This window comes from Lontra canadensis, unplaced genomic scaffold, assembly GCF_010015895.1.
Source record: "Lontra canadensis isolate GAN:19392208 unplaced genomic scaffold, GSC_riverotter_1.0 scaffold178, whole genome shotgun sequence".
NCBI classification, from domain to species: domain Eukaryota; kingdom Metazoa; phylum Chordata; class Mammalia; order Carnivora; family Mustelidae; genus Lontra; species Lontra canadensis.
Genome location: NW_022631172.1, coordinates 508,311 through 534,593, shown reverse-complemented (window position 1 = coordinate 534,593; position 26,283 = coordinate 508,311). Strand labels below are relative to the sequence as shown.

The 26,283-nt window shown below is 37.5% G+C and overlaps 1 protein-coding gene across 1 annotated transcript; it reads left to right on the top strand.

Moving 5' to 3' along the window:
• Window positions 1-599: 599 nt before the first annotated feature.
• FMR1NB (FMR1 neighbor) lies at window positions 600-26,023 on the top strand. Its single transcript, XM_032846611.1, has 6 exons — window positions 600-969; window positions 8,142-8,261; window positions 12,191-12,331; window positions 13,914-14,010; window positions 23,786-23,937; window positions 25,893-26,023. Exons 1-6 carry the CDS (start codon window positions 651-653, stop codon window positions 25,907-25,909), a joined length of 846 nt encoding a protein of 281 aa, XP_032702502.1. The 5' UTR covers window positions 600-650; the 3' UTR covers window positions 25,910-26,023.
• Window positions 26,024-26,283: the final 260 nt, after the last annotated feature.

The following is a 26,283-nucleotide window of genomic DNA, read 5'->3' as shown; positions in this document are numbered from 1 at the left end:
CGTTCCACTTAAAAGCTCCTCCTATGGGGTAACAACGTACTAAATTATCTACCATATTCGCTAGTCACTATGCAATCCAGCGCTGCCCAATCCAGCTTTCCACCATGATGCAAACGCTCCAAACTGGCACCGACCTATATGGTCACTACGAGATATGTCTGGCCACTGAGCACTTGATACATGGCTGTTGTGACCGAGGAACTGGTTCCTTAACACTGTTTAATTTTAATTAGTTAGAATTGCCATTTAAACCGCCATAGTTGCCTAGTGGCTACTGCGGGGACTAACTTAATGGTAGTGGCCGCAGAGTATGGCATGCGTCACAGTGCTGAATCTGGGGAAGAATGAGCAGCCAAGGCTGGGGTCTGAATTCCCTCGAAATATCTGGTGGATCCATGACAAGCAGTCACGTCACAGGACCAGGCTCCAGGCTGCAGTCATTCATTCAAGGGCATTTCACAAGCAAAGCAGCAGAAGGGCCCGCCTTGGGTGGGGGAGGGGGCACAAGACAATAGGACGGCCGTTAAAAAGAGGCGGGGCCTGGCACGTGAGACTGAGGGGGGCCACGTCTACGTCATCACCGTGGGGGCTTTTGGGTCATAGGTCCGTGGCACTGATGCGTCACTTCGGTGAGGCAGCGACCCAGAGCCATGGATTCCGAGGGGAGGTTGATGCGGGGGAGGACTAGATCAAAGCCCAGGGTCCTGCGAGGGGCTCGCTCCAGGCTGCTAGGTTGTGAGGCGGGGTGTAGTGCGGATAATGCAGCCATCGGGTCGCACCCAGGCGGCAGCATCCCCGGGCACCAGGCCCTCATGGCAGCCACGCCTCAGCCCGGCTGGCAAGCGTCTCTGCGAGGCCTGCGGGCGGAGACGCGCCATTCTCTGCTGAAGATGTGGGCCCACAAGTGCTTCGGGCTGCTCTTGCTTGCCGTCTGGATGTTGCTTTTGCTGTGCTACTACCTGAACACTGGTGAGTGGCCGTGGCCAGCCTCTGCCGAGCCACGCAGTTGCGTCTCTACCTCCCGCCCCTGCTCCACCCCGCCCCCCCCCGCTTTTCCAACACCCCCCCGCGCGCCTCTCCACCTCCCCGCTTCTGCTCCCCCTAATCTCTCCCCTTTTGCGCCCCTCAGAGCCCCTCCCAAAGCCCTTTCCTCCCAGGGCCTTTCATCGCGACCTCCCTTTGCCGACTTCCAACCTACAAAATTCTAAAATTCTAATCTCCCTCAGCCCCCTGCTTTTTTTTTTTTTTTTTTTTTTTAGAAAAACGGAGGTGAATTTCCCTCCCAGAAAATGACCCGTTTTATAGTCTATTTCACTGTTGCAAAGCCACTGCCGTTACTTGGTTCCAAAATGTTTTCATCCACCCAGGTGAAAATCCAGCTTCTTCTACTTAGCATGACGTTTTTTGAGATATACACCTGTTGTAGCACGTATCAATACTTCATTTCATCTTAATGGATGAATAATATTCCATTGCATGAATATCCTGCATTTTGTGTATCCACTGATTATGTTCTGGGCATTTGGGTTATTTCTGATTGTCGGTTATTATGACTAATATTGCTGTGAATATTTGTGTACAGTGTTTGTGTCAATGTGATTTCAGCCCTCTTGGGCATATAACTAGGAGCAGAATTGCGATTTCCTCCCTTTCTTAAAAACGTGTTCTTTACTTATACTCCTAAAGGCCTTCTCTCTGTCACCTTACCTGGTAGATGTATTCCCTCCCTCACTGCTCAAACTTTCAGTCAAGGTCTTTTCATTCTTCACCTCCCCAGGATGACTTTCCTTTGCTCACCTTACGGGCCTCCTCTCCCCTTCCTCAAAAGCCTTTCTTCTTTATCTCACAAAGCCCTTGATTCCCCTCGCTCCAGGTCTTCACTCCAGACCTCCCTTGGAAAAATGCCTTCATTCACTAACTTCATGCCGTCCTCTCTCTAACTTAATGTCACGAAGTCCTTCCTCCCCTTGCTCAGAATCCTTCTTACCTCCTTATTTACCCTCCTTCAGGCCTTCTTTGCTCACTATCCTTTTAGAGGCCTCTTTCAGCCCTCCAAAGGCCCTCCTTCTCTGTACCCTTAAGTTTTTCCTCCTTCACTGCTCAAAGGTACTCTCTTCTTCTGCCCCAGAGCCTTCTTTTCCGTCTACTCAATGGTCTTGCTGCCTCATTTTCCTCAAGGTCTTTCCCACCTCCTTCTTCAAATATTTCTTGTCCCTCACTCAAATACTTTTCCTTTCCCCGCAGCCTTCTCTCCTTAGCTCCAAGTTGGCCTTCTCAAAAGTACCTTCTCTACCTTAACCCCTGGCCTGCCCTCCCTCACAGCTCCCTCTCAATGGTATTCTGTCTCCTCATCTGCATAAAGGCCTTGGCTTTCCCACAGTCTTTCTCCCTCACTCAAGCTCCAACCTTATCCCTCCACCTCTAAGCTCAAGGACTTCTCTTTCCCTGCCTGCTCCAGGACCTTCCATCCCCCCAACCAAGGTCCTCCTACAGTCAAAGAAGGAGGCAAAAATTGAGCAGAGGCATTGTAAGTAAATGGAACAGACCTCTGTATACTATGTCATAACTTTGTGGGTTTGTAACTTTTGGTGGGGGATGAAATTCAAAGTTAAATAAAGTATATGCTGTTCATTCTTCTATCAGCTATTTTACATAAGTTGGGAAAATATAATTTTTGCTCTTTCACAAATTTATCTTAAGATACTTTTTAAATGATTGCTTGCAAATCATATTACTTCAAATTATTCATATTTATTTTTTCTTCTATTCATCTAAAATACCAAAGTATTTCTGAATTACTTTTACTGTATTTGTAAATGTTAGTTACAAATACATTTGAGAGCCTTACAAACTGAGAGCTTTTTCATTCTCTGAAAAAGTAAGTTAAAAAACAAAACTATAAATTGTACATCATTTTTTTCTTAGTCCATGATTTCTTCATTTTCTATTTCTATTTTGAGTGGAACTCTTACAAAAAAAGAATACTGTTATTCAGTGTGATTTCTTTATTTCCTTGGGGACTTTTTCCAATATAGGTTTAACATGTTTTCTCCTAAAATAATCCATGATTCATTCTTTATATTGTCAGATTTCCCAGATTCCCAGGAGGTGATATGTGACTGGATGGATTAAGTATCATTTTGCATTTTAAATGATTTAACTTAATTAATTTAACTAAATGCAGTGTGTTATGGGTTGAATTGTGTCCCTTCCAGAAAAAAAGTTAGAATTTTAAACCAAAGTACCTCAGAATGTGACTTTATTTGGGGAAAAGGTCTTTATAGAGGTAATCAAATTAAAATGAAGTGAGCCCTAATCCAATAGGACTGGTGTCCTTATAGAAAGGGGGAATTTGGACACAGAGTTAGACATTCATAGAGAAAAGACCAAATGAATAGACACAGGAAGAAGACCGCTGTATATAAGCCAAGGAGAGAGGTTTTTCTTCCCAGCCCTCAGAAGGAACCAATCCTATTGACAATCTTGATTTTGGGACTTCTAGCCTCCAGAATTGTAAGACAATCAGTTTCTATTGTTTAAGTCACCCAGTTTATGGTTCTTTGTTTCAACAACCTTAGCAAACTAAGACACACTGAAGAGTAAAATAGTGTGGCCATGGCCTGGAGGATTATGGTGAAAGCAAGTTACATGGTCCTAGAGCTAAATTTCCCCTTCTCTTTCCTGGACAGACACTTCTGAGTTCTTTTAGACTTAATGTCACCAATGGAATTTGAAGTTGAAGGACTTGAGGTAGCTCCGGGATATTTCTAGTTTCATATTTTCATTTGGGTTCCCAAGCCACTTTGCTTTTCAGGTTATATTTATGTAGAAGACATAAAGACTGGTGACATACAGGATGAGGAGACTAGCAGATTGGGGACTGAGAATTTGATCCCACCTATTTTACCAATTTTCTGTAACCTATTGAATCAGTCTTCATTGCACATCTTTTTCAGGGAGATTTAAAACATAAAACAAGAAATAAAGATTTACTAATAGGTAGTATTTTCAAAATACTTCAGCTCCATTGACAAAACCATGTGACTAGTTTCTGTATTATTATATTAGAATACTTCACTTACCTGCTCTCCTTGGGGAATGAACGAGGCAATGCATATTAAAAGAAGGTCTGGCTGCTTGCCATGTACCTCATTAAGCACCATGCTTGCTCTTGTTTTAACCATTTGTGCATGTGGTGTGTTTGGAGGAGCTCTGCATTAGGAGTTAGGAGACCTAAGTTATCTTGATTCTGCCACTGACATGCTGTGTGACCTTTGATGAGTCACCTTACCTCTTTAGGTTTCTGTTATCTTGTCTAAAAATTGAGATTTCACTAGATAAGTGTTTCTCCTGCCTCAGTCATTTGTATAACACCTGCATAGTTCTTGATTATCTTAATGTTACCAGTTTTTCATCTTTTGTTGAACTGCCCCACTTTTTTTACATAAATATATTTATTTTAAAAGGAAACTGTAGCACAATTATAAATTGAAAACTGGTCACATTTGCTACTATGACAATTATTTATAAAAAATAAATATCCTGAAAACAAAGTAATGTTATTAAATTTAAAATTATAAGCAATAAAATTAAACAATGGAGGATGTATGACAAAATATTTACCTGTTTTACATTGTACTAAGCACTTCATTTTTTACTTCATTTACTCCTTACAATCCTTCAAAATAAACATTATCTCCATTTTACAGATGAATAAATTGAGGCAAAGAGAAGTTTACTGATTTGAAGTTCACCAACGATTATGTAGCAGAGCCAGAATGCAAATTCAGGTCTATTTGAGACCAAAGCCCAGAAAGTCCCAACCAAATCTTCTCCAATGTGATACCATTAGCCACTACTCCCATTCTGTCTCCTCACTCTTTAATACAGTTCCTCATCTGAGAGACTTTCCTGCTAAGTAGGGCTGGCAACATAATTTGCATAACAAAAATACAAGGTCCCTTGTTCAAAATTTATTACACATTTCAAGATGATAGCAGAACTAGGACCCCAAGAGTAGGGTCCTTCTAAGAGCCAGACTCTGTAGATTGCACAGGTCTCATACCCATGGATCCTGCAGCTTTGAGTCTGTTTTTTCTTTTTTAAATGTAGTTAGATTTTCAGTCTTTTTTTTGGAACAGGGAAATTAAAAAATAAAATTCTTTGTGACGGGGAAACATAATTTTTTTTTACCATTTCTTCCTGCCTTTTAAGGAAGTTGGTGCCTAATCTTTTGTTTGCTGAGCATAATGAGTGTACACATGCAAATTAGAGGCAGAGAGGATGGAGTTATTCTGCCTACGAAATACAATGCCAGAGGAAAAAGAGTCTGGAGCCTAATAAGGTGAAGAGGAAGATCTGAGAAGACTTAGATGAGGGATGAGGGGAGATTTTGGAGAGAGGAAAGGACAGTTTAACTGCTCCCTGGGATGAAAGAACAGAGATGTTAACGGGGATTTTATAAAGGTTTGCTGTATGGTGAGTTATGTCAACTTTTTTTGGTGTCGTTGGTAATTTTGATATCCTATCATTCATATATATATATATACATGTATATATATACACACACACATACACACACACACATTAAGTCAGCAGCCAGTTATACTTAATGTTGAAACACTAGTGCATTCTCATTAGAGTCAGGATCGACTATAGTATGCCCATTATCATAGCTGTTTTTCACCATAGTTTCAGAAGTTCTAGCAATGAAGTGAGAGAATAAAAAGAAATGAGCTGTTAGTATTGGAAAGAAAGGAGGCAAAACCATCTATATTTAGTGATAATATGATTGTATAGATCTGGAATGAAACTGGAGAACAGTGGAGAGCTAAAGAGCATCAAATAAGGTAGTAAATCAGAATATACATGAACCCAAATCAATAGCTTTCTTACATACCAGCAATAAATCAACTAGAAAATGTAATGAAATAGATTATATTCACATAGCAAAATATATATGATATAAGGGAGTAAACATAGTAAGAATAAGGCATGGGACCTGCATGAATCTAACAATAAACCTTACTCCCAGATCAGTTATTAAAACATATAACAGTGTAAGATAAATTATAACGGTGGTGCTATTGGTTCATGAACACATAGAGTCATGGAACAGAGTAGAAAATTCAAGAATCAGATTTATAACTCTTTAATGACCTAGAATATGATGGCAGTATCATAAGTAGGAAAGGATGGACTTTATGTATTTGAACAACTAGAAAAAAAAGCATCCCTACTTCATAATATATTCCAGATGGATTAAAGATATGAATTTCAAAAGTGTTAGAAGGAGGGCACCTGGGTCACTCATTCAGTTAAGTGCCTGCCTTTAGCTCAGGTCATGATCCCAGGGTCCTGGGCTGGAGTCCCACATCTGGCTCCCTGCTCAGCAAGGAGTCTGCTCCTTCCTCTCTCTCTGTGTCTCCCCTGGCTTGTGCTCTCTCTCACTCACTCTCTGTCTTTCAAATAAATAAATAAAATCTTTTTTAAAAAGTGGTAGAAGGAAATATTGGAATTTAGAATATCTTTCTAAACATGACCCAAAAGGCAGAAATAGTAAAGGAAGAGATTGATACATTTGATTACATAAAACACTTGAAACTTTTGAACTTCCCAAAACATCATAAAAAATATAAAGATAGCTGACTACCTTGAAAAATATCTGTAACATATGTGACAGACTAAAGCTTAAGTTCTCTATTACACAACAAATGTATGAAAGATGTAAGCTCACTGATGACTGAAGGTGCAATTAAAACAAAAGAAATACCATTAATTTCGCCATCAAACTGGCAAACAGCAACAAAAAGTCTAGGGTGCGAGAAAACTGGTATTTACCTGCACTACTGGTAGGAGTGTACTTTTGGGCAGGCTTGCTAGAGGGTAGTGTCACCAAAATCAAGAGCCATTCTTTACTAATTTATCCTAAGGTATTTTTCATAGCTATTGGCAAATATATAGTTCCAGTGGTTATCATTACAGTGTTCTTTCTTTTTTTCTCACTGATGTATAATTGACATATAACATTACATTAGTTTCAGGTGTACAACATAATGATTAGATATTTGTATATATTGCAAAATGATCACAATAATTCTAGTTAACATCTATTATCGTACATAGTTACAAATGATTTTTTCTTGTGATGGAAACTTTTGAGATCTACTCTCTTAGCAACTTTAAATATGCAATACAGTATTATTAGCAACTTTAAATATGCAATACGGTATTATTAACTACAGTCACCGTGTTGTACATTACATCCTCAGAACTTATTTATTTTATACCTGGAATTTTGTACCTTTTGATTCCTTTAACCCATTTCACCTACCCCTACCACCTGTCTCTGGCAACCACCAATCTCTTCTTTGTCTATGAGTTTTGTTTTGTTTTTGTATCTATGAGTTCTATGCAGTATTCTTTATAATATCAATATCTTGTGAATAACTTAAATGTCTTTCTATTGGGGGAATGGTTAACTTAGTTGTAATAGGGCCATATAATGGAATACTGTGAAATTATTAAAGATTGTCTTGAAAAATATTGAATGATATGGACAAATCCATGCTACAGGAACAAAGACAGATATACATTCCTCTTGTATCAGAGGGAATGATGCAAATAAAATTAACAGCAGTCTGTTTGAAGTGTTGAGGAAGAAGGATAAGGAGAGTTTTACAATGTCTAATGGCTTCATTTTTATCAGTAAATAAAGAAGCCATCAGTATATGCCAAGAGTTTCTGTGATGGGGTCTGATTTAGTTGGGATACATACTCTTTCCAAGTTTTTAATTGGTTGGGCCTCTGAATGTTAATGTTGTTTGTCACTGGCAAATTCAGTATTTTAATTCAGTTTATAGCACAATAATAAGATGTGTTAGCCTATGGCTTAAGCATTTTAAAATTAATTATTTTTAATTACAAATTTTTAAAATATTAATACTTAGTTTTTCAGTTTTCAGCAGAATCACATTCTGATTAATAGTACCTAAGCTGTTACGAGATGTAAGTATAATACCTGTTAGTCCTTAGACTTTCCATAATTAATTTAACTAAGCAAAAGGTAATTACTACTAAAGGGTCATAAGAAGAGATCAATGCTTTATACTTTGGGATTAATAATTTCACTGTTTCTTAAGGGTTCTCGAATTCTGTGTCTCCAAGTGAACGTATTCTGTGGAGCGGTGAAAATGCTAATGGACGGTCTCTGGAAAAAACTTCCATTTGGGAAGCTCTGTTAAATTTTTTCTTTCCAACAAGTAAGTTCTTTGTTTTTTTTTTTTCCCTCCCACTGTTCTCTTTTTGAAGAGTAATTACATGTTTAGGAGGCAGTGTGGTCTACTGGCACTGGGGAGAGCCAGACCTGAGTTTTAATGCTGAAATTCTGCCCTTTGCCTTAGGCGAGGTAACATCTCTGAACTTCAGTGTCCTCATCTTTAAAATGAAAATACCACAAAGAATTGTGAGGATGACCTGAAACTGTACTTTTAAGACATTCCATAAATGTTAACTCTTTATGGAAATGCTTCTCCTTCACAAATATCTAAACCTTTCATAGTTTATCTTACTGGCATTGCCCGAAATTTAGTCACTGACCCAATATTGTGAAATCAATATCTTCTTTAGCATTAATCAGGGAACTGTGTGGCTCTGATGTTATAGATTATACCAGATGTTCACCCATCTGTTTTAATGATAAAAAGTTCAGGTTTCAAGTCACATCATATTTTTGTGATTCTGTATATAATGTGTTTATCAAGCACATGATGACCCCTGAGAATTATTAACCACAAATAAACATGTGTCATTTTCTACAGCATGTGGTGCCCTTTCAAGGAGAATCTTTAAATAAATTGATACGTGAATTACAAGGATGAAGCTTTTATTAAAAATCATGAGAATTTATTCTAACAAAATTTGATGTACATATATAAGCACAAAATTGTATCCATTGTTTAATTTCAGGGTCTACCACTTAATTTTTCTGTGATCTTGCATAAATCTCTTCACAGTTCTCTATATTGGTTTCATCCAGTACAAAACAGGCATAATAACACCTACTACTAATGAGAATAACAAAATAAATGAGGACCTTAAATAAACTTTAAAAATGGCCATGGTCAAGTTGAGTGAACAAAGAGAAATTTGAGGGGTTGCCTGGCTGGCTCAGTCTGTAGAGCATCTCAGTCTTGGGGTTGTAAGTTTAAGCCCCATGTTGGGCATAGAGTTTACTGTAAAAAAATAAAAATAAAAATCAGGGTGCCTCGGTGGCTCAGTCAGTTAAGCATCCAATTCTTGATTTCAAGTCAGGTTATGATCTCAGGGTCATGAGATTGAGCCTTTCATGGTGCTCCACACTCAGCCGGGAGTTTGCTTCTCTCCCTCTCTCTCTGCCCTGCACCCCAGCTCACACACACTCTCTTTAAAACAAATAAATAAATCTTTAAAAAAATAGAAATAAAAACTTAAAAAAAAAGAAAGAAATTTGAGAAGGTGGTATGTTGTGAAACTTAAAAATTGGTTACTGAGTGCCAAAGTTGTTCATAAACAACAACAGATGATGATTTAAGCTTTAGAGCTTATGGAGATAACAGACATACACTGTCCCATAATTACCTCTAATAACATTATACAAACACTGAAGCCACCTTTAAAAATAGCTTAAATATGAATATCTGCATTTCAAAATATTCCTTCAACCTGGTATGAGACGCCCAACAAAATCAGACTGTTCATTTTAAAAGAAACTTTGGGCCCAGGTTGATTCAAATCTTTCAAAAACAGGAATTAAATATTTATGAAATGTATATGCTTTCTCTTTGAAAAGAATAACTACGAGTTCATAAGATGGGAAGTACTTTTAACCAATTTATTTCCTCCCGTGTATAATTGAAAAGGAACACTCTCCCCACATAAGCACTAAAAAAAAAAAGCCTGCCGTTTTGTCATCAGGCTGTTGTTCATCAAAGATTTATCTCTTGCTCATTAAAGTGATAACCTTGAGACAGACTGGCAGGGAAGCTCGAGAGGTCACATGATCGTTCTCTCTTTGGACAAAATTAAATACAGAAACCTGATAAAAATTAGTCTACCCTTTTTATTCTTCAAAATATAGGTGTCTTGGTAATTTAAGTCTGAAAGCTAATTTTAGTATCTGCCATAAAGTCCATCAGATGCAATTTCAGTATAAAATAACAGAAGTTCAACATTAGATGGGATCTTAGAGATCATACAGTCCAGTCTCTTCTGTGATTTAAAATCTCTTCTTTGACTTCCATTCCTGGAAATTGGTCTTTGAGCAATGCCAGTAGTAAATTCAACACGCAGTAAGTTCATACCATCTCTGACCAGGCCCTGACTCTAGTCACCCTTTTTTGAGTGTCTGCTGCCTAGGAATGAACATGGTATTCCCAATGCAGTCCAGCCTGGGGGCGGAAATCACTGTGGGCCTGGCAGAATTGGAGAATAGATTGCCCAGTAGATATAGCAAGAAAGTAGACCAGGTGCCTGGGTGGCTCAGTGGGTTAAGCCTCTGCTTTTGGCTCAGGTCATGGTCTCAGGGTCCTGGGATGGAGGCCCACATCGGACTCTCTGCTCACTGCGGAGCCTGCTTCTGCTCTCTGTGCCTGCCTCTCTGCCTACTTGTGGTCTCTCTCTCTCTCTCTCTCTCTGTCAGATAAAAAGAAAGTAGACCAAACTCTCACATGTATTAAATGTGTGGGAAATGAATATCCAAGTCAGCTAGAAATGCATTAAATTTATGGCCTTGCAGATTACTTTGATTCTTTATTTCTAGAATGCGGGTTTTGAAACTCATTTTGAGAGTTTGTTGTGAAAATTAGAAATGTGTGTAAAGCAAGGAACCTGGCCCAAATAGATACCTAGTGAATGGTAGCTATTATTACTTTTACTTTAGTTTTAGGAATTGCCAATCTTTAAAAAGGAGAATGAATATATGTATGTATATATACATACATATATTCATTTCTTATAATTTTTTATCTCTTAGTATATATATACTAAGAGATAAAAAAGTATGTATGCCTGTAACCATGATATTGTTCTTTGTTGACATTAAAGTTCTTTGGAGCGATCATGAAATATCAGTTATTACTTTTCTTTTTTTTTTTTTTAAAGATTTTATTTATTTATTTGACAGACAGAGATCACAAGTAGGCGGAGAGGCAGGCAGAGAGAGAGGAAGGGAAGCAGGCTCCCTGCTGAGCAGAGAGCCCGATGTGGGGCTCGATCCCAGGACCCTGAGATCATGACCTGAGCCGAAGGCAGCGGCTTAACCCACTGAGCCACCCAGGCGCCCCTCAGTTATTACTTTTCTAAGTCTGTAGTTGTTGATCGTATTGGAGAGTGAACTGAATTTATGTTGGCCTTAAGCCATACTGTGGAAGTTTTCTTTTTGAATATAAAACATGATGTATGTCTATTTGGTTGTCATTTGTTTTTATACGTCATTTGCTTATAAAACAGGATTTTTAAAAATCAGGTATTTGAGCTTGTGCATCTTTATTTATTTATCTATTCATGAGCTTGCAAATCTTATAGATTCAGATATGTATGGATTTATTGCAGTTGCATGAACCTTGGTGTTCATGCTATAAATCATTGCCTATTCAAAATTATGGAGACATAATTTAAGGCCAAAAGGAAGAATCTTAAAACATACTGTAGTGCTAATATGGTAAGTGTTCACAGAAAGTAGGTCAATATCAGTAGTACCACTTACCTTATACTCTAGCAATTAACTGAATTTTACTTATATTCATTTTCATTGACATATTTAATGAATTTCTGTAGCTTGGAAAAATTGAGTGAGAGGATATCAATGGTATTATTTTAACAAGGTGTCGGTTTTAAAGATATTTCATATTTCTTGTTATTTAACTCCTTCTGTTTTATATATGTATCCTACTACTCAGTTTATGATCTATAGTCCTTTTAAAACTACCTTACTAATGACCTGTTAACAATTTATATTTTTTATATTTTAACTTTGTGATAATTTTTAGCTTAACTCTTATTTTTTTCAGCATTCATCACTTTGCATATGTTATTCAGTCTTTAAACGCACCAGTTTGAATGATTTTTTTTTTTGTTTTGCAGTCATTATTTAATTAGGGAAAATGCTTATTAACCGTACTGAGTTCTTTCTCTTGGATTTTGTTTCTGAAAGCATGCATTCCAAAGGTGAATCAGGTGGTGAAGGCTTGCAATGAGCTGCAAGATTATAACAAGAGTGAATGTTTGGGATACAAATGCTGTTATACATCCTTCAGGACCAGTAACTTCAGCTGTTTTGCCCCATTAAAAGACAGTAAGTTCATCCTCTTACATTTATTTTATTTCTTTTTAAAAAATATCAAATAAATAGGTCACAATGGCATAAATTTAAATTTCGATCTCCCTGCTTCACACCTAAAGGGGGCTCCCAGCTCTAGAGCAACACTCTGTGAAAGCCCTGAGGTTGTTAGGCATCTATTCATGAACAGTTTCTGCTTAGCCCTTGGATGTGACTTTGGCAGTTCAGAATTAGTCTTATCTTTTTCTTTTGCTTTGGCCACTCTCTGCCTTCTTCAAAAGGTTTCAGACTTTATGATACATGACCCTCAGTGCCTGGGAGAAGAGATACCAATCAGTCATGCCTTAGCTTATTTTTCCTCATCTTAACTTCTCTTCCTACTTGAGTAGAATTCTTCCCATTTATCTTTTCTTCAACATCTCAGTATGTAACAATAGACTCAAATGTTCCTTGTTAAGGTTTGTTTATTAGTTTCTTTTTGTTCTATTATTTTTGAATCAGGTTCTTAAGGTTTTTTTTTTTTCTTTACAAAGTTTTAAGAACTAGACCATCTGTTTTTGCTCCTGCATTTGGACAGTAGGGACATATTACCAGTTGGTCCCATGAGGGCATATTAGATATGACTAAACACTAACAAATACTACAAAGAGGATGCATGCAAAACAATGTCTTAGATTAATATAGTCCCTATTCAATTTACAGCTTTTTGTTGAACATCTAGTATTAATAATGGAAACTGAAACCTGATCATGAATATAGTATTACAATTTCAACACTGTCACATGTTGTTTATAATTCATTCATCAGTTTAGTTTTTATATTATGTGTGAAGAGACATTTGGTCTTTATAGAGGGGAAAATTGAACCGTGACTTATAATTCCCCAATCATATTAGAATGCATTTCCAAATGAATATAAGAATAAAATATGCTTGGGGCACCTAGCTGGCTCAGTTGGTTGAGTGTCCAACTCTTGGTTTCAGCTCAGGTCCTAATCTCAGGGGTGTGAGATCAAGCTCTCAGCAGGTTCTGTATTCAGTGTGGAGTCTGCTTGTCCCATTCCCTGTGTCCTTCCCTCTAGTCTCTCTCTAAAGCAAATAAATAAATAAATAAATAAAATCTTAAAAATGAATAAAATATGCTTAGTCACCTGCAAATTCTTAATTTCTTGTTCAATGTTTTATAATTTGAAGTAAACATTTAAGAAGCCATTCCTTTAACAAATTATTCATAGATCAATTCACTCCTTGACTGCTTGAGAATGTATAACATGGCCAAGGGAAAAAACACGCTTAAGCTATAGGAAGAAATATATAGTATGAGTCTTACAAGTCTATTAGCAAAAACAGTAGGATCATTTTGCTAAGGTTTCCTTTGGGAAGCATGTATTTCAAGTGTAGTGTTTAATTGTCTTTCAAGAACATTTCATAAACTCCTGCTTCTGATAGAGTAGCAAAGATATTTACCTGTCATATAAGAATACCTCCTTATTTTGCTTTATTCACTGGTAGTTTTTTAAATAAAAACTTTATGAAAGAGCTCAGATTTGCTTCTCTTGCTTAAGTCATAAAAGTAACAGGATATAATTAAACCAACAGAGCCTACACAGATGTTCCGGATGTTTGGGCTTGGTGTGATCAGCATGATCATCCTGGGATGTCTGCCCATTTATTGCTGCGCTCTTTGCCGGAGGAGGTAGGCAAACATAAACTTTTATTTGCTGATTGCTTAGTGTATTTGGATATTTCTGTGTAGACACATTTATTCGTATGCACTAGAAACACAAGGATTATGTTTGGGTCCCTTTTGTTTAAAAGAAGGTAGCTTAAGAAAAACCCAAAATAGAGTTCCCATAATATTCTTAAATGCATGTTATTTTATTTTTCCATAAATTTAGACATTCTCTTGCATAGTCTGTACCTTCCCTCATCAGACAATTGGAAGGAAAAATACATCAGTGAGCTGGGAGTGTGTGAGTGGAAGTGGTTATTAACTGCAAGTCAGAAGAGTTCCCAGAAGTGTTGTCTCCATCTAGTAGCTGGTCATCTACTATTGGGTCTTAAAAGCCTTGGTCTGTCTTCAAGCCAATTTGTATCAGATTTCTTCTTACCATCTTATAAAAAATCCCAGTGGCCTATTGGCATGATGTTTCTAAGGCTTTAAAAAATACCTCTCTACCTACTGGAACAGTGGATGTGGAGATAAAGAGCAGGGCCAGGATGAGTGAGACAGTTGGAGCACAAAATTTAAGGAGGCACTCACTCTCAGGTTTGTATAAGGGCACTAGCATGACCATGCACGTAGGAATTTTCTTCAGTTCTCAGGGAAAGAAAAGGTACCTGGGGTGCCTGGGTGGCTCGGCTGGTTGTCCGCCTCTTGATTTCGGCTCAGGTCAGGATCTCGGGGTCCTGAGATGGAGTTCGGCCTCAGCCTCCATGCTCAGTGGGGAGTCTGGTTCTCTCCCTCTCCCTCACCACCTCCCACCCCCACCTCACTCCTGCACCATGCATGTGTGCTCTCTCTCTCTCAAATGACTGGATAAATCTTAAAAAAAAGAAAAGAAAAGAAAAAGCAAAGTCACCTACTGAAGATCAAGCTTCTCTGATGTTTTTATTCAAGTTAATGAGAAAATGGTATTTGAGGTACCAAAAAATTGTTTAGATTTCACTGGAAGATTGACACTATACTATACACAAGTTACCTTATTTTCCATAAAGGTCATTAAGTGTTTTTTTTCTTTTTTGTACATTTTGCTTGTGTTTGATGAGTGTGTCATATTCAACACTGTATTTTCAGTCCATAGCAGGGTGCTATATTATATATATTATTATATATTATATATATTAATATTAAAATATATATTTATATATTATTATATATTATATATTAATATTAAAATATATATTAATATATATTATATATATTAAGGTGCTTAATATATTTTTGTTGAGTAAATGAGTGGTTGAATGAATAAAGAAATATATAGTAGCTGGCATTGGATAGCCTGGAAGACAGTCTTACAGTAATTTAAAGTTTCTCATCGCTTATATCATTTTCTCAGACCATTTTGAAGACACATGGAGTCACAGCATTTCAACTCCTCCAGTTTGCTGACAATTCTTTCCATTTTTACTTAGTTTCCAGTACTGAGTGTGTAATCCCTAGGCCTCTCTCATTTTCTTTCTTTCCACAGATGATTGGGAATAGGAGTGGGATTTTTGACCTTTCCTTCTTCAAAGTTTGATTTCAGATAAAAGATAACTCTGAATAAAAATGAAATAATATTTACTAGAAAATTGTGGCTAGGATTATGCCATGCAATCTGGAGCCTGGTGTAACAGGCCTGGTACAATAATTTAATTATAGCCTCTGTATTGTGTCTCTGCCAAGGAGTTTTGTGGGGATATTCAGGTACACTGGATTTTTCTTTAAAATGAAATTCAAAGAATTATTCCTTGATAAGAATATATTTTCTTCTTCCTACATAGTATAAACTGCTTGAGACTTGAACAATGTGAATAGTATGTTTATTGAACACCAAAAATTTTGGTTTACTATGATTTATTTATTTGTTTATTTTTAAATTTTTTTTTACAATTTTGTGTAAGAGTGGCATGTTCCTTCAGACGTCCTGGGTTGTTTGTTGCAACCCTGGATTATGTGGGGGCAGCTTGCCGCTTAGCTTAATTTCCAGGAACAATGAATGTTCAAGGGTGGATGTGGCACTGTCAAGCTTTTCCTGGTAAGCTGATGTTAGAGGCAAGGTTAGTAATTGTGATAGAATAAAGATCCTATCCTTGATACCAAACAAGGAGCTTAAATGGAAGCCAAAGCCTGCTAACCATCCCTCTGCCTTTTGGGGGTCAAGATATCTCTTTAGAACTATCCCCTTAACTCACTTCCTGTTCATTTCAAAGAATAAAGAGATAGATAAAATATTGCAGTAGGTAAAATAAATGACCACATAAAAGGGAAGTAGATGCAGCAGTAAAATCAATATGTAGTGGTTTTAAAAAGAAAAGAAAGTAGCCAAACACAGTTGTTTGTCTAAATCAGAGGGGCTAAAAGCCAAAAGCAGATCTGCAGTAACATGATCTGGACCTATTTGTTAGAAGAACTCTTGAGACACTGAAAGATACTCTTAGCCTCCTCCTCCTGCTGGATCCTGTCCTCTACATTAAATATACACACCTTCAGATGTTGTACCTCTCCCCTCTCAGCCATTAGTTGTAAGCCAACAAGTGATGTCTTGACATTCCCCAGCTCCTGCAATTTGGACAGTGAGTTTTATTTACAGATTGCCTCAGGCAAGAGTCGGAGGAAGTAAAAATGAGAAGTAATATGAGCAGGTGGGAGAAATGAAAGCAGTTTAAAGGAAGACGATAATCACTTTCCAGAGCCAAATGTATTTCATTCTTTTGGTGCCTAATTCATGCTTTCCATAATTGACCATATTTAGTCACTGCTTGTGCTAGGGAGGATACAGAAATGTCCAAGACATAGGCCCGACTTTCAAGAAGTTTAAATCTACCTTAAAATAAGTCCCAAGCATGATATATTAAATAACAGTACGAGATGGAATATAATTAAGGACTAAAAGAGTGGTGGCAATAACTTGTTGAAGTTCTGAGGCAGTGGGGATCAGGATAAGTGGGAGAGAGCAGAGCGGGTTCCACAGTGGTGGTGCTATTTGAGCTGAGTTTTGAAGGGAGGACAAGATTTAGGTTGAAGGGTGCTCCCACAGAATCCAGTACATCCAGATGGAGTCTCCCCCTTAACTGCTCATCACTTGTAAGCAGAGGTGATTGAAATTTGCCCCTGGAGTAATCTATAATGGAATCTCTAGTTTACTTCTACTTGACTTGAGTTCAGGTGTGGTACGAACCAGGTACACAGAGAACTTGAGACCGCTTGAGCTGGTTGCACATATACAAAAGGGAGCAGAAAGCATTAGTGAAACACTTTCTAAGAATTTGCTACTAATAACCTTATTAAACTTGCATATGAGTTTTGAAATTCATTACATCTTCAAGGTTATGTAAGATCTATTTTTATTCTCATTAATAGGGATCAGAAGCCTCATTAGGTTTAAGTGTTACTGGCTGGCTTAAGACTTATATATGAGATGAAGAAAGGAAAAGATCAGGTGGATGAGGACAAAAGGAAGCAGGGGAGGAGGGCTCTAGTGGAGAGAGGAGAAGAGCGGTGTCTGAATTGTTCCTGTTACAGTAATAGAATGCCAATAATAGTAGTCTCAAGTGTCAAATTAAGTTTCTAATCTTTATCTGTTTTTAGATAAAGTTTAATCTCTATGCATAGGCCAGTTAAACATCTGTGTATTATATAGTGATATGATACTTGAGTATGTACATAGCTTTGGTAAGGTGGAAAATTCAAATATTATAATACCACGCCTATTAAACTCAGATGGAGTGCATTTTTTTGTTTTCTTTTTTTTGCAACTTTGAATTAAGAAAAAATTCAGAACTCAGTCTGCAAATGACAAAACTATGTTTTCTCTCAACTAATAAAAAGCCATTTTTTAAAGATTGTAGATCATCTGATACACAGATGATGTAAATAGAACATCCCCCATACACTTCCAATGTTGCTTCTTGCCAGATGGCTGTTACTGAAAATTTCTACATTTAGACAAATCCTGCTGCGTGATTCTCTGTATTTATAATGTGGTTTTCATTATGCAGAGAGTCTTAATACCGCTTAGTTTCTTAGAAAGGGAGGTAAAGAATTGGGAATAAATGTGTCAAAAATTGCCTAAAAATCATCACCCATTGAATTTTAAAAATAGGCATTTACATTTTCATATCCCCATGTTTGTGTGTTTCATTATACTGTACAATGTAATTAGTAATGTTATTTTGAAAAGCTTTATGTAGTAATTAACCAACTGCTGAAAGGTTTGAAGTTCCTGGATTATGTACATATGAATTCGGAGAAAGGAAATAAAGTCTATAAAATTTAAAAGTATGGCTAGTCTCTAAGAACTTTGATAAAACATGATCAGATGAGAATGTGAGCAAACTGGAACCCTGCTCTGACATGAGTCACTATAGATTTGAAACTCACATAAAGCCAGTTCTTCTTGGACCCTGTTCAAAGTAATTTAGTTACTGAAATAATAAGAGAATCTCATTATATGCAGATGATATGTCTGAGGTGTTCCCATTGCAAAGACTCCAAGGGCAGCATTTTAGAGAATTCTGGAATAGTAGGTACTATTAAAAAGAACATTTTGTTGTCAAGTAACTAATAACCTCATTGCAAAATGCAGTGGCCTTTTCTCAGTTCCCATCCAACTTGAACTTTTTGTCACATAGTAGTACATTATTGACTGCTCCTTTCTTGAAAATTTCCTTCCTTGGATTTCCTTGTTCCCCTTACATTCTGATCCATCGCAGTTTGCTTTTCTTTGTTCTCCTAGCCGTGGTTGTTTTCCAAAGTCTTATTCTTATCTACCAGAGAATATTACAAGTATGTATCAGAAAGAACATTTGAAAAGATCTGTATTCTAGTTCTGTCTTCTCTACCAGTCTTATAGTGAGTTTAACTTCTTTTGGTACTGGTTTTCTCTTGAAGTTACAGTAGAGAATTGAGTTAGATAATTCCCGAGGTCCTTTCTGATAGTAATATTCTGGTTTTCTCTGGGTGATTAACTCTTTTAAATCTGAATCCTGGGGAGGGTGACTGAGTGGTTCGATCAGTTAAGTATCTTTCTTTGGCTCAGGTCCTAATTCCAGGGTCCTGGGATCAAGCCCCCACATCTGGCTTCCTGCTCAGTGGGCTGTCTGCTTCCCCCTCTCCTTTTACCCCTCCCCCTTCTCATGCTCTCTCTTCCCCCAAATAAATAAACAATTAAATAAATCTTTTTTTTTTTAATCTGAATCCTGGGGTGCCTGGGTGGCTCAGTGGGTTAAGCCTCTGCCTTCGGGCTTAGGTCATGGTCTCAGGGTCCTGGGATCGAGGACCGCATCGGGCTCTCTGCTCAGTGGGGAGCCTGCTTTCCCCCTCTCTCTGCCTGCCTCTCTGCCTACTTGTGATCTCTCTCTCTCTCTCTCTCTGTCAAATAAATAAATAAAAATCTTAAAAAAATCTGAATCCTGAAATCCTTACCTCTACCTCTTCCAAATTTCTAATTGCCTTCATGAATTAGGTGTTCTGTTAGTACCTTAAAAGCAACCTGTGGAAAACTGAACTTATCTTTTTTTCTCTCAAATCATCTCCCCTTGACATCTGTCCATTTCTATCAATAACTTCTTTAGTCTCCTAAACTGGAAACCTTAGAGTCATCTGTGACTACTTTCCTTTATTTGCAATATGTAATCTATTCTCTTAATCCATTGTCTTTTTTTTTTGCTTTCCTTTGGAATGAGTCTGAGATTTGCCTCTTCTCAAATTTATCTATTTATACAGCTTGGTCCAGGTCTTGTATGCTGTCAACTTCTGTCCCAGTTACGTGGTTTCAGGAGAGGAGCAAAAAGGAGCCAAGGTGTATTAGTCTTTTAGGGTTACCATAACAAAACACCAGAGACCAGGGGATTTAACCAACAGACATTTATTTTCTCACAATTCTGCAGGCTAGAAGTCCATGATCATGATGCCAGAGGATTTGATTTCTGGTGAGGGCTCTCTTCCTGCACATGGCCATCTTCTCACTGTGTACTCAGATGGCCTTTCCTTGATGCATGAGAGAAGGGGAAGAGAGAGAAAAAACCAAAATCTCTGGTTTTCAGTTTAAAAAAATGAAAAATTGTGGCACCCAGGTGGCTCAGTTGGTTAAGTGTCTGACTTTGGTTCAGGTCATGATCTCACGGTCCTGGGATCCGGTCCTGGGATCCAGCCCTGGGCTGGCTCCCTGCTCAGTGGGGAGTCTGCTTCTTCCTCACCCTCTGCTCTTCCCCCTGCTTGTGTGCTCTCTCTCTTTCTCAAATAAATAAATAAAATCTTTTAAAAATATAAATAAATAAATAACTGAAAAAATAGTTTTTATAATGATATTCGTTTTACTGATTGGGGCCCCACCCTTATGGCCTCATTTAAACTTAATTACTTAGAGACCCCAGTCTGCAAATATAACCATAGTGGAAGTTAGGGCTTAATATATGAGTTTTAAGGACACAAGCATTCAGTCCTACAACAAAAGGCTAGCTAGCATCCAAGGGCAAAGAAAGGATTGAGAACTGCAGAGGGCACTGGAATAAGGTGTTTAATCCAAAGAGTTTATACACAAGAGAATATAACTAGGTTGGAACTGTAATTGGGGTTTGGAAGATGGCTAGGAGTTGAGTCCTGGAGAAGGTTCCTGGCACTTTGATAGGAATATATGGCTGTGCCCTTAAGAAGGAGAGAGTTATTAAGGATGCTTACCAAGCCAATTTGGACATATACCTGGGTTCCTAATCTATGTTCCTTCTATTCCATCCTGTAATGTCCTGCCAGATTAATCTTCCAAAGATAGTATTATTTCATTTTATTATATTATTCAAGATCTTCTAAAGCATTCAAGAATATCTGGATTCCAGGGGCGCCTGGGTGGCTCAGTCGTTAAGCATCTGCTTTGGGCTCAGGTCATGATCCCAGGGTCCTGGGATCAACTCCAGCATCAGGCGGAAGCCTGCTTCTCCCTCTCCTACTTTCCCTGCTTGTATTCCAGCTCTTTTTATTTAAAAAAAAAGAATATCTGGATTCCAGACCTTTTATTTATTATTAATTATTTATTTATTATTTATTTTTATTCCTTATTTATCGAGCTCTTACTTTGGTCTGGGCAGTTGTTCTTCTCCATCTGGTCATCTACCTGGGAAGCTTCACTGTCTATGTTATGAGCCATCTAAGCCCATAGCTTCAGAGTTCCCTGATGCACTCAATTCTGAGGAATCTCTCCCGTATTCTGTATTGGCCACCCACTTTCATGCTCATATCCTAAATCTTGTCATTCATCACAAATTGAACTCTGAGTCTCTGAAATCTTAAACTTCGAACCTCAAACTACTCTTTGATTATAGGTGCTTTGTCCTCTAGGTTTTTCTTTTCTTTTACTCTTGCTACACCTATTCTCATTGGGACCTCTAGGGTCTTTAACTCTGTTTTCCCCTATCTTCTGTTTTCTATCTTTTAATATTATCTGATTTCTTTATCTAGCCTGGATCCTATCGTCTGATACATGAGTCCATTCTTTCCAGCTCCTTTGTTTCTTTGAAATAGAATCCACACTACTTCTCTGCTCCTAGATCTATAGGTTCCTGGGAATTCTTAGAGAAAAACAATCTCACAACTGTATAGATCTGTATAACAAGAAATTCCCAGTGAGCCAATTAGTGTTTCCAGCCACACCACTCTACTTGATGTTTACAAACAACATACTTCTTTGCCACTCTGATCTTTTCACACAATGTACCACCCACTGATTGAAAAGCTCTTGTACATCTTTCCATCAACACTCTTCTTTATCTGGCTCTCCCTACCCTGGATGCAGGCCTCAGCTTAGATGTTACTTATTCTAGGAAGCTTACCCCAGACCACCAACCTAGACTGGGTCAGGCTTCTTCCTTTTTGTCTCCTACCAATCTCTGCTTACTGCTGTTTGGATTGTCTCAATGTGATATAATTCAGCTTATATAGCTGTCTTCCCTTCTAAATTTTAAGCTTCTTGAGGGCAGGACATATATATTATTCATCTTATGTCTCTAGTATTTAGAATGGTATTTATTTCATAAATGAGAAAATGTGTCAGTGAGTGAATGAGTATTAGACAAGTTGATCTGTACGTTTCAAGTGCAAGTATGCTGGTCACAATATGATATTTTACATAAAAAGAAGAAAATCACCTCTAGGATTTTGGACAAATCATTTCACCCCTACTTTCCCTCTTGGGCATTCTCAGTAGATATTGGGTAGAATATCTAACTTTGGATCTCAGTAATGAATGTTAAGGCTGAACCTAAAACCTAGTTCTCTGCAGACTAGACTAGTGCAGTGCATTTCAAAATAATAAGGCCATGTTGCATTTTTCTTTGTCAACTAAGGTGAAATGTATTCCATTAAATTTAAAGTAAAATCTATGGATTAAAAAAATAGTCATTTTAATTATGTAAAATAAAATATATTGAAGTCATATTAGAAAAACAGAATAAATCCCCAATTTCTTATCTAAAATTCTGAAGTTCAAAAAGTTCTACAAACCTAAAACTTTTTTAAAACTCATTTGGCAACAAAACCTGAGCTGACCTGACCTGAGACATTTTCTAGTCATTAGTTAATGCTTAAAATGAACAATCATATATTTTGTCATAGAAATATTATTGTGTTTGATCATGAGATGTTGCTTCAGACCTTATGGAAGTGCCATGTAATATTCAGTATATCATGTCATATTACCTTTCTAAAACCCAAAATATTCTGCACTCTGGACCACATCTGGCCCCAAGAGACTGAGAACTATATAGTTGTTTCAGTTATTATTTTTTTGAGACTGAAGTTAATAGCACTAAAACATAAAGAGGCCATAGGTAAATCATAAATATATTTTTGGCCTTCACCCACTATTTCATTTATGCCTGGAGACTTTTTTATGATTAACTGAGGAAAAAGTATTTATTTGCTCCATATATGTCTTACTTGGTGGAGCTCAGTGACAACTCAGTAATGCAGTTTGAGGGGAGAAAAGTGAATATTACCTTCAAAGTCATCATTTCAAGGGCAGGCTTATCAATCTCTGGGCCCCACATGCTAAGAACCTGGTTGCTCTGTATACATAAGTAGCACTGTCAGGAGCCAGGTGTCCTCTTCTGTACACTACCTTGCTTTGAGCTGAGGCTAGGATTATGTATCTGTGATTACTTCTTCATAACATCATATGGAAATCTTCCTTTCTCTTTTGGGTTTCCGTCCTTTTGCTTTGAGCATTTCTAGTTTTTCTCCTTGGCTTGTGCTTAGATCTTTAGAAAGTGAGAGATCTTGGGGCACCTGAATTCCAAATGATAGCAATAGTCAGTGAAAGTGTAAGCTTGTAAAATTAAAGATGATAATGTAATGTGAACTATTACCATTTAGTTTTTAAATTAATAGGAGAGAAGAATCTCTATAGGCTAGGAGTAAAAGGGAAGGTTTCCTAGGCAAATAATATATAAGCTGGGTCTTGAAGTGTGAGTAACATTGATGTCAGCAGAGGGGGGTATGACAGCATTACTATTGTGGAAGAAGATCGAGTTATCAAAATGACACTATGTAGAGTGATAGTAATGGTTACAATGATAAATATGAATGAGCCAAGTGCAGTATTTTCTATCAGATTTGCTAAATATGATGAGTTAAATAATCAGGTGGGAATGTATAAAGAGTTATGTGGGTAAATAGCCTTTTCCTTACAACCCATCATTTTTTATAACCCTAATTGTTATTGTTCTATCACTGTTGAAAAATAAGGTTTCACTTTGAATTTTTAATATTACAGCAAATGGGCCAATCCTTTACGAAGGAGAGTCAACAGAATTTTAAAGGGTTTGAAGAAACAAAGAAAGAAAATAAAGAGGGATGCTGAAATGTTATGGACAGCAGCAGAAGAGGAGGAAGATTTAGGTGATGAAAAAGAGCAGGAGACCAAAGGTAATTAGCGGTAGGGTATAAAATTGAAGTATTTAATGTTTGATTCTTTTACCATTATCTTGGTTCAATTGATGTGCTTCATTGGTTGGTTGGTTTTGTTTGTTTGTTTGTTTGTTTTTGTTTTTGTTTTTATCCCACAAATGTTTGGACCACAGGATATGAGCTTCTGAAACAGTATTATCACTGCGGATATTTGGGTTCTACGAAGGTGGACAAGAAAGGTGCCAAGTTGTTTGGGTACCACACTGTTTGGTATCCATAGTCCAGCCCTTTAGAAGAAATAAGTGGAATCTGTCTGCTCTGACTCTGCAACTCCATGAAAGAGACCTTCGCTAAATACTAATGGCGTGGTTCCCCATATGTACTGACCGTGCCAGATAGGCAGGCGAAAGAGGGTAGCTTCAGGAATCTGACAGATCTGCAATCCAATCCTGGATCTTAGCTGTTAGTTTCAGCTACGTGCTCCCCAGACTTAAATAATTTAGTATTATGAGTGGTTGAGGAATCCCAGAATCATACAGCAGGGACCACCTGGACCTCAGGCTTACAGATCTCCTAGGCTTGGAATAATAATTAAGAAGAGCCAACTAAGAATAAAATGGTCAGTTAGAAGAGAGGTATCAGGGAATAGAGTATTGGACTGGGGGATGGTCAGGAGACTCAGGCCATTATCTTACAGCATTTTCTTTTTTTTTTTTTAAGATTTTATTTATTTATTTGTCAGAGAAAGAGAGAGAGAGATCACAAGTAGGCCGAGAGGCAGGCAGAGGCAGAGGGAGAAGCAGGTTCCCTGCCGAGCAAGGAGCCCGATGTGGGACTCGATCCCTGGAAGCTGGGATCATGACCTGAGCCGAAGGCAGCCGCTTAACCAACTGAGCCACCCAGGCGTCCCATCTTACAGCATTTTCACAGACAAGTTAACCTTTCAGCAACTTGATACCATCAGCTAAAAATTTTTTATATCACTTAAACAATATAATGTATGTGAAAATGCTTTGAAAATTGCAGAGCAATACTCACATTTATTTTTTTTATTTTTTTTAAAGATTTTTAAAATTTACTTATTTGACAGAGAGAGGGAGATCACAAGCAGGCAGAGAGGCAGGCAGAGAGAGAGGAAGGAAGCAGGCTCCCCGCTGAGCAGAGAGCCCGACGTGGGGCTCAATCCCAGGACCCTGAGATCATGACCTGAGTCGAAGGCAGAGGCTTAACCCACTGAGCCACCCAGGTGCCCCGCAATACTCACATTTAAATTGTTAAGTTCTAGCCTCAGTTACAGAGAAGCAGAGTAGTGGAATAACAGACCATTGATCTTAGTGTCAGGAGACTCTGGCTTTAGTCTCAGTTCTGCCATTATATACAGTGGTAACTTGGGCAATTCCCTTAATTTCCCTGGGCTTCATTTCACCAAGCTGCAAAATAAGAAGTTTGGACTAGATGAATAAGAAATGTGACTTATCTCAGAAGAAACAAAATTCTTATATAAGGTATTTTATTTATTTATATATATATATATATATATGTATATATATATAATACTATCTAAGGTAATACATAAATATATATTATGATCATACATGTATATACATACCTAAATATCATTGCTTTATATAAGTTTAATGCAATATATACATGTGCATATGTATGCACACACAGACACACATATATGACTTTATAAATAGACTAACAATATGATTTCTGTGGGCCATTTACTGGGGCATGGAAGTTCACCTTGTTATTCAGAAATTGTCATGTATTTGCCACAGTGTATTTTGTCTTAGCCTCACAGTAACATAAGATGATACACTGGCAAACTGAAAATAGTAAGTTAAACATAACACTGAATATGCAGAGTTTGAGAACTTTGTTGCAATCATTTCCTCTTCTAACAAAGTGTGATGTATGTATACAAGTCCTTTCAAGTTGTTTTACTCTATTTTATTTTTCTCCTGTAGCATTATTTTCCCGCTGAAAAGAACACAAACCATTCAGAGCAGAGGAGAGCCTGTTCCAGTCATCTAAACCTGATGGAGTTCTTATTTTTGTCATGTTTACTTCCAAATATAAAATAAAGTTGATAGTTATGTTTCTGTGCATCAAATCAGGATCTGAGTTCTTCTTATTAAAAATAGTTTCTACAGAATTAAAAAAATATATATGAAAAACACTGGTGACAATTCAGGTCTTAGGTACTAATGTGATTTTTGCAACTTCGGTTATGTTATCAGCATAATACTTCTGTTGGGGTGAAATAAGGCAGAGATTTCATGGTGTTATTCACCTTCCAGCAAAGTGGTTGGGGATGGGGGAACCCAGTGATCATATTTCACTGTATTTGATACTGTC

Bases quoted from the DNA above. Each gene is read 5' to 3' on its own strand.
- FMR1NB (XM_032846611.1), top strand. From the start codon at position 651: ATGGATTCCGAGGGGAGGTTGATGCGGGGGAGGACTAGATCAAAGCCC. The intron at 8,262-12,190 runs GTAAGTTCTTTG...TGTTTCTGAAAG, and splicing joins AAATTTTTTCTTTCCAACAA to CATGCATTCCAAAGGTGAAT. The intron at 14,011-23,785 runs GTAGGCAAACAT...TTAATATTACAG, and splicing joins TGCGCTCTTTGCCGGAGGAG to CAAATGGGCCAATCCTTTAC.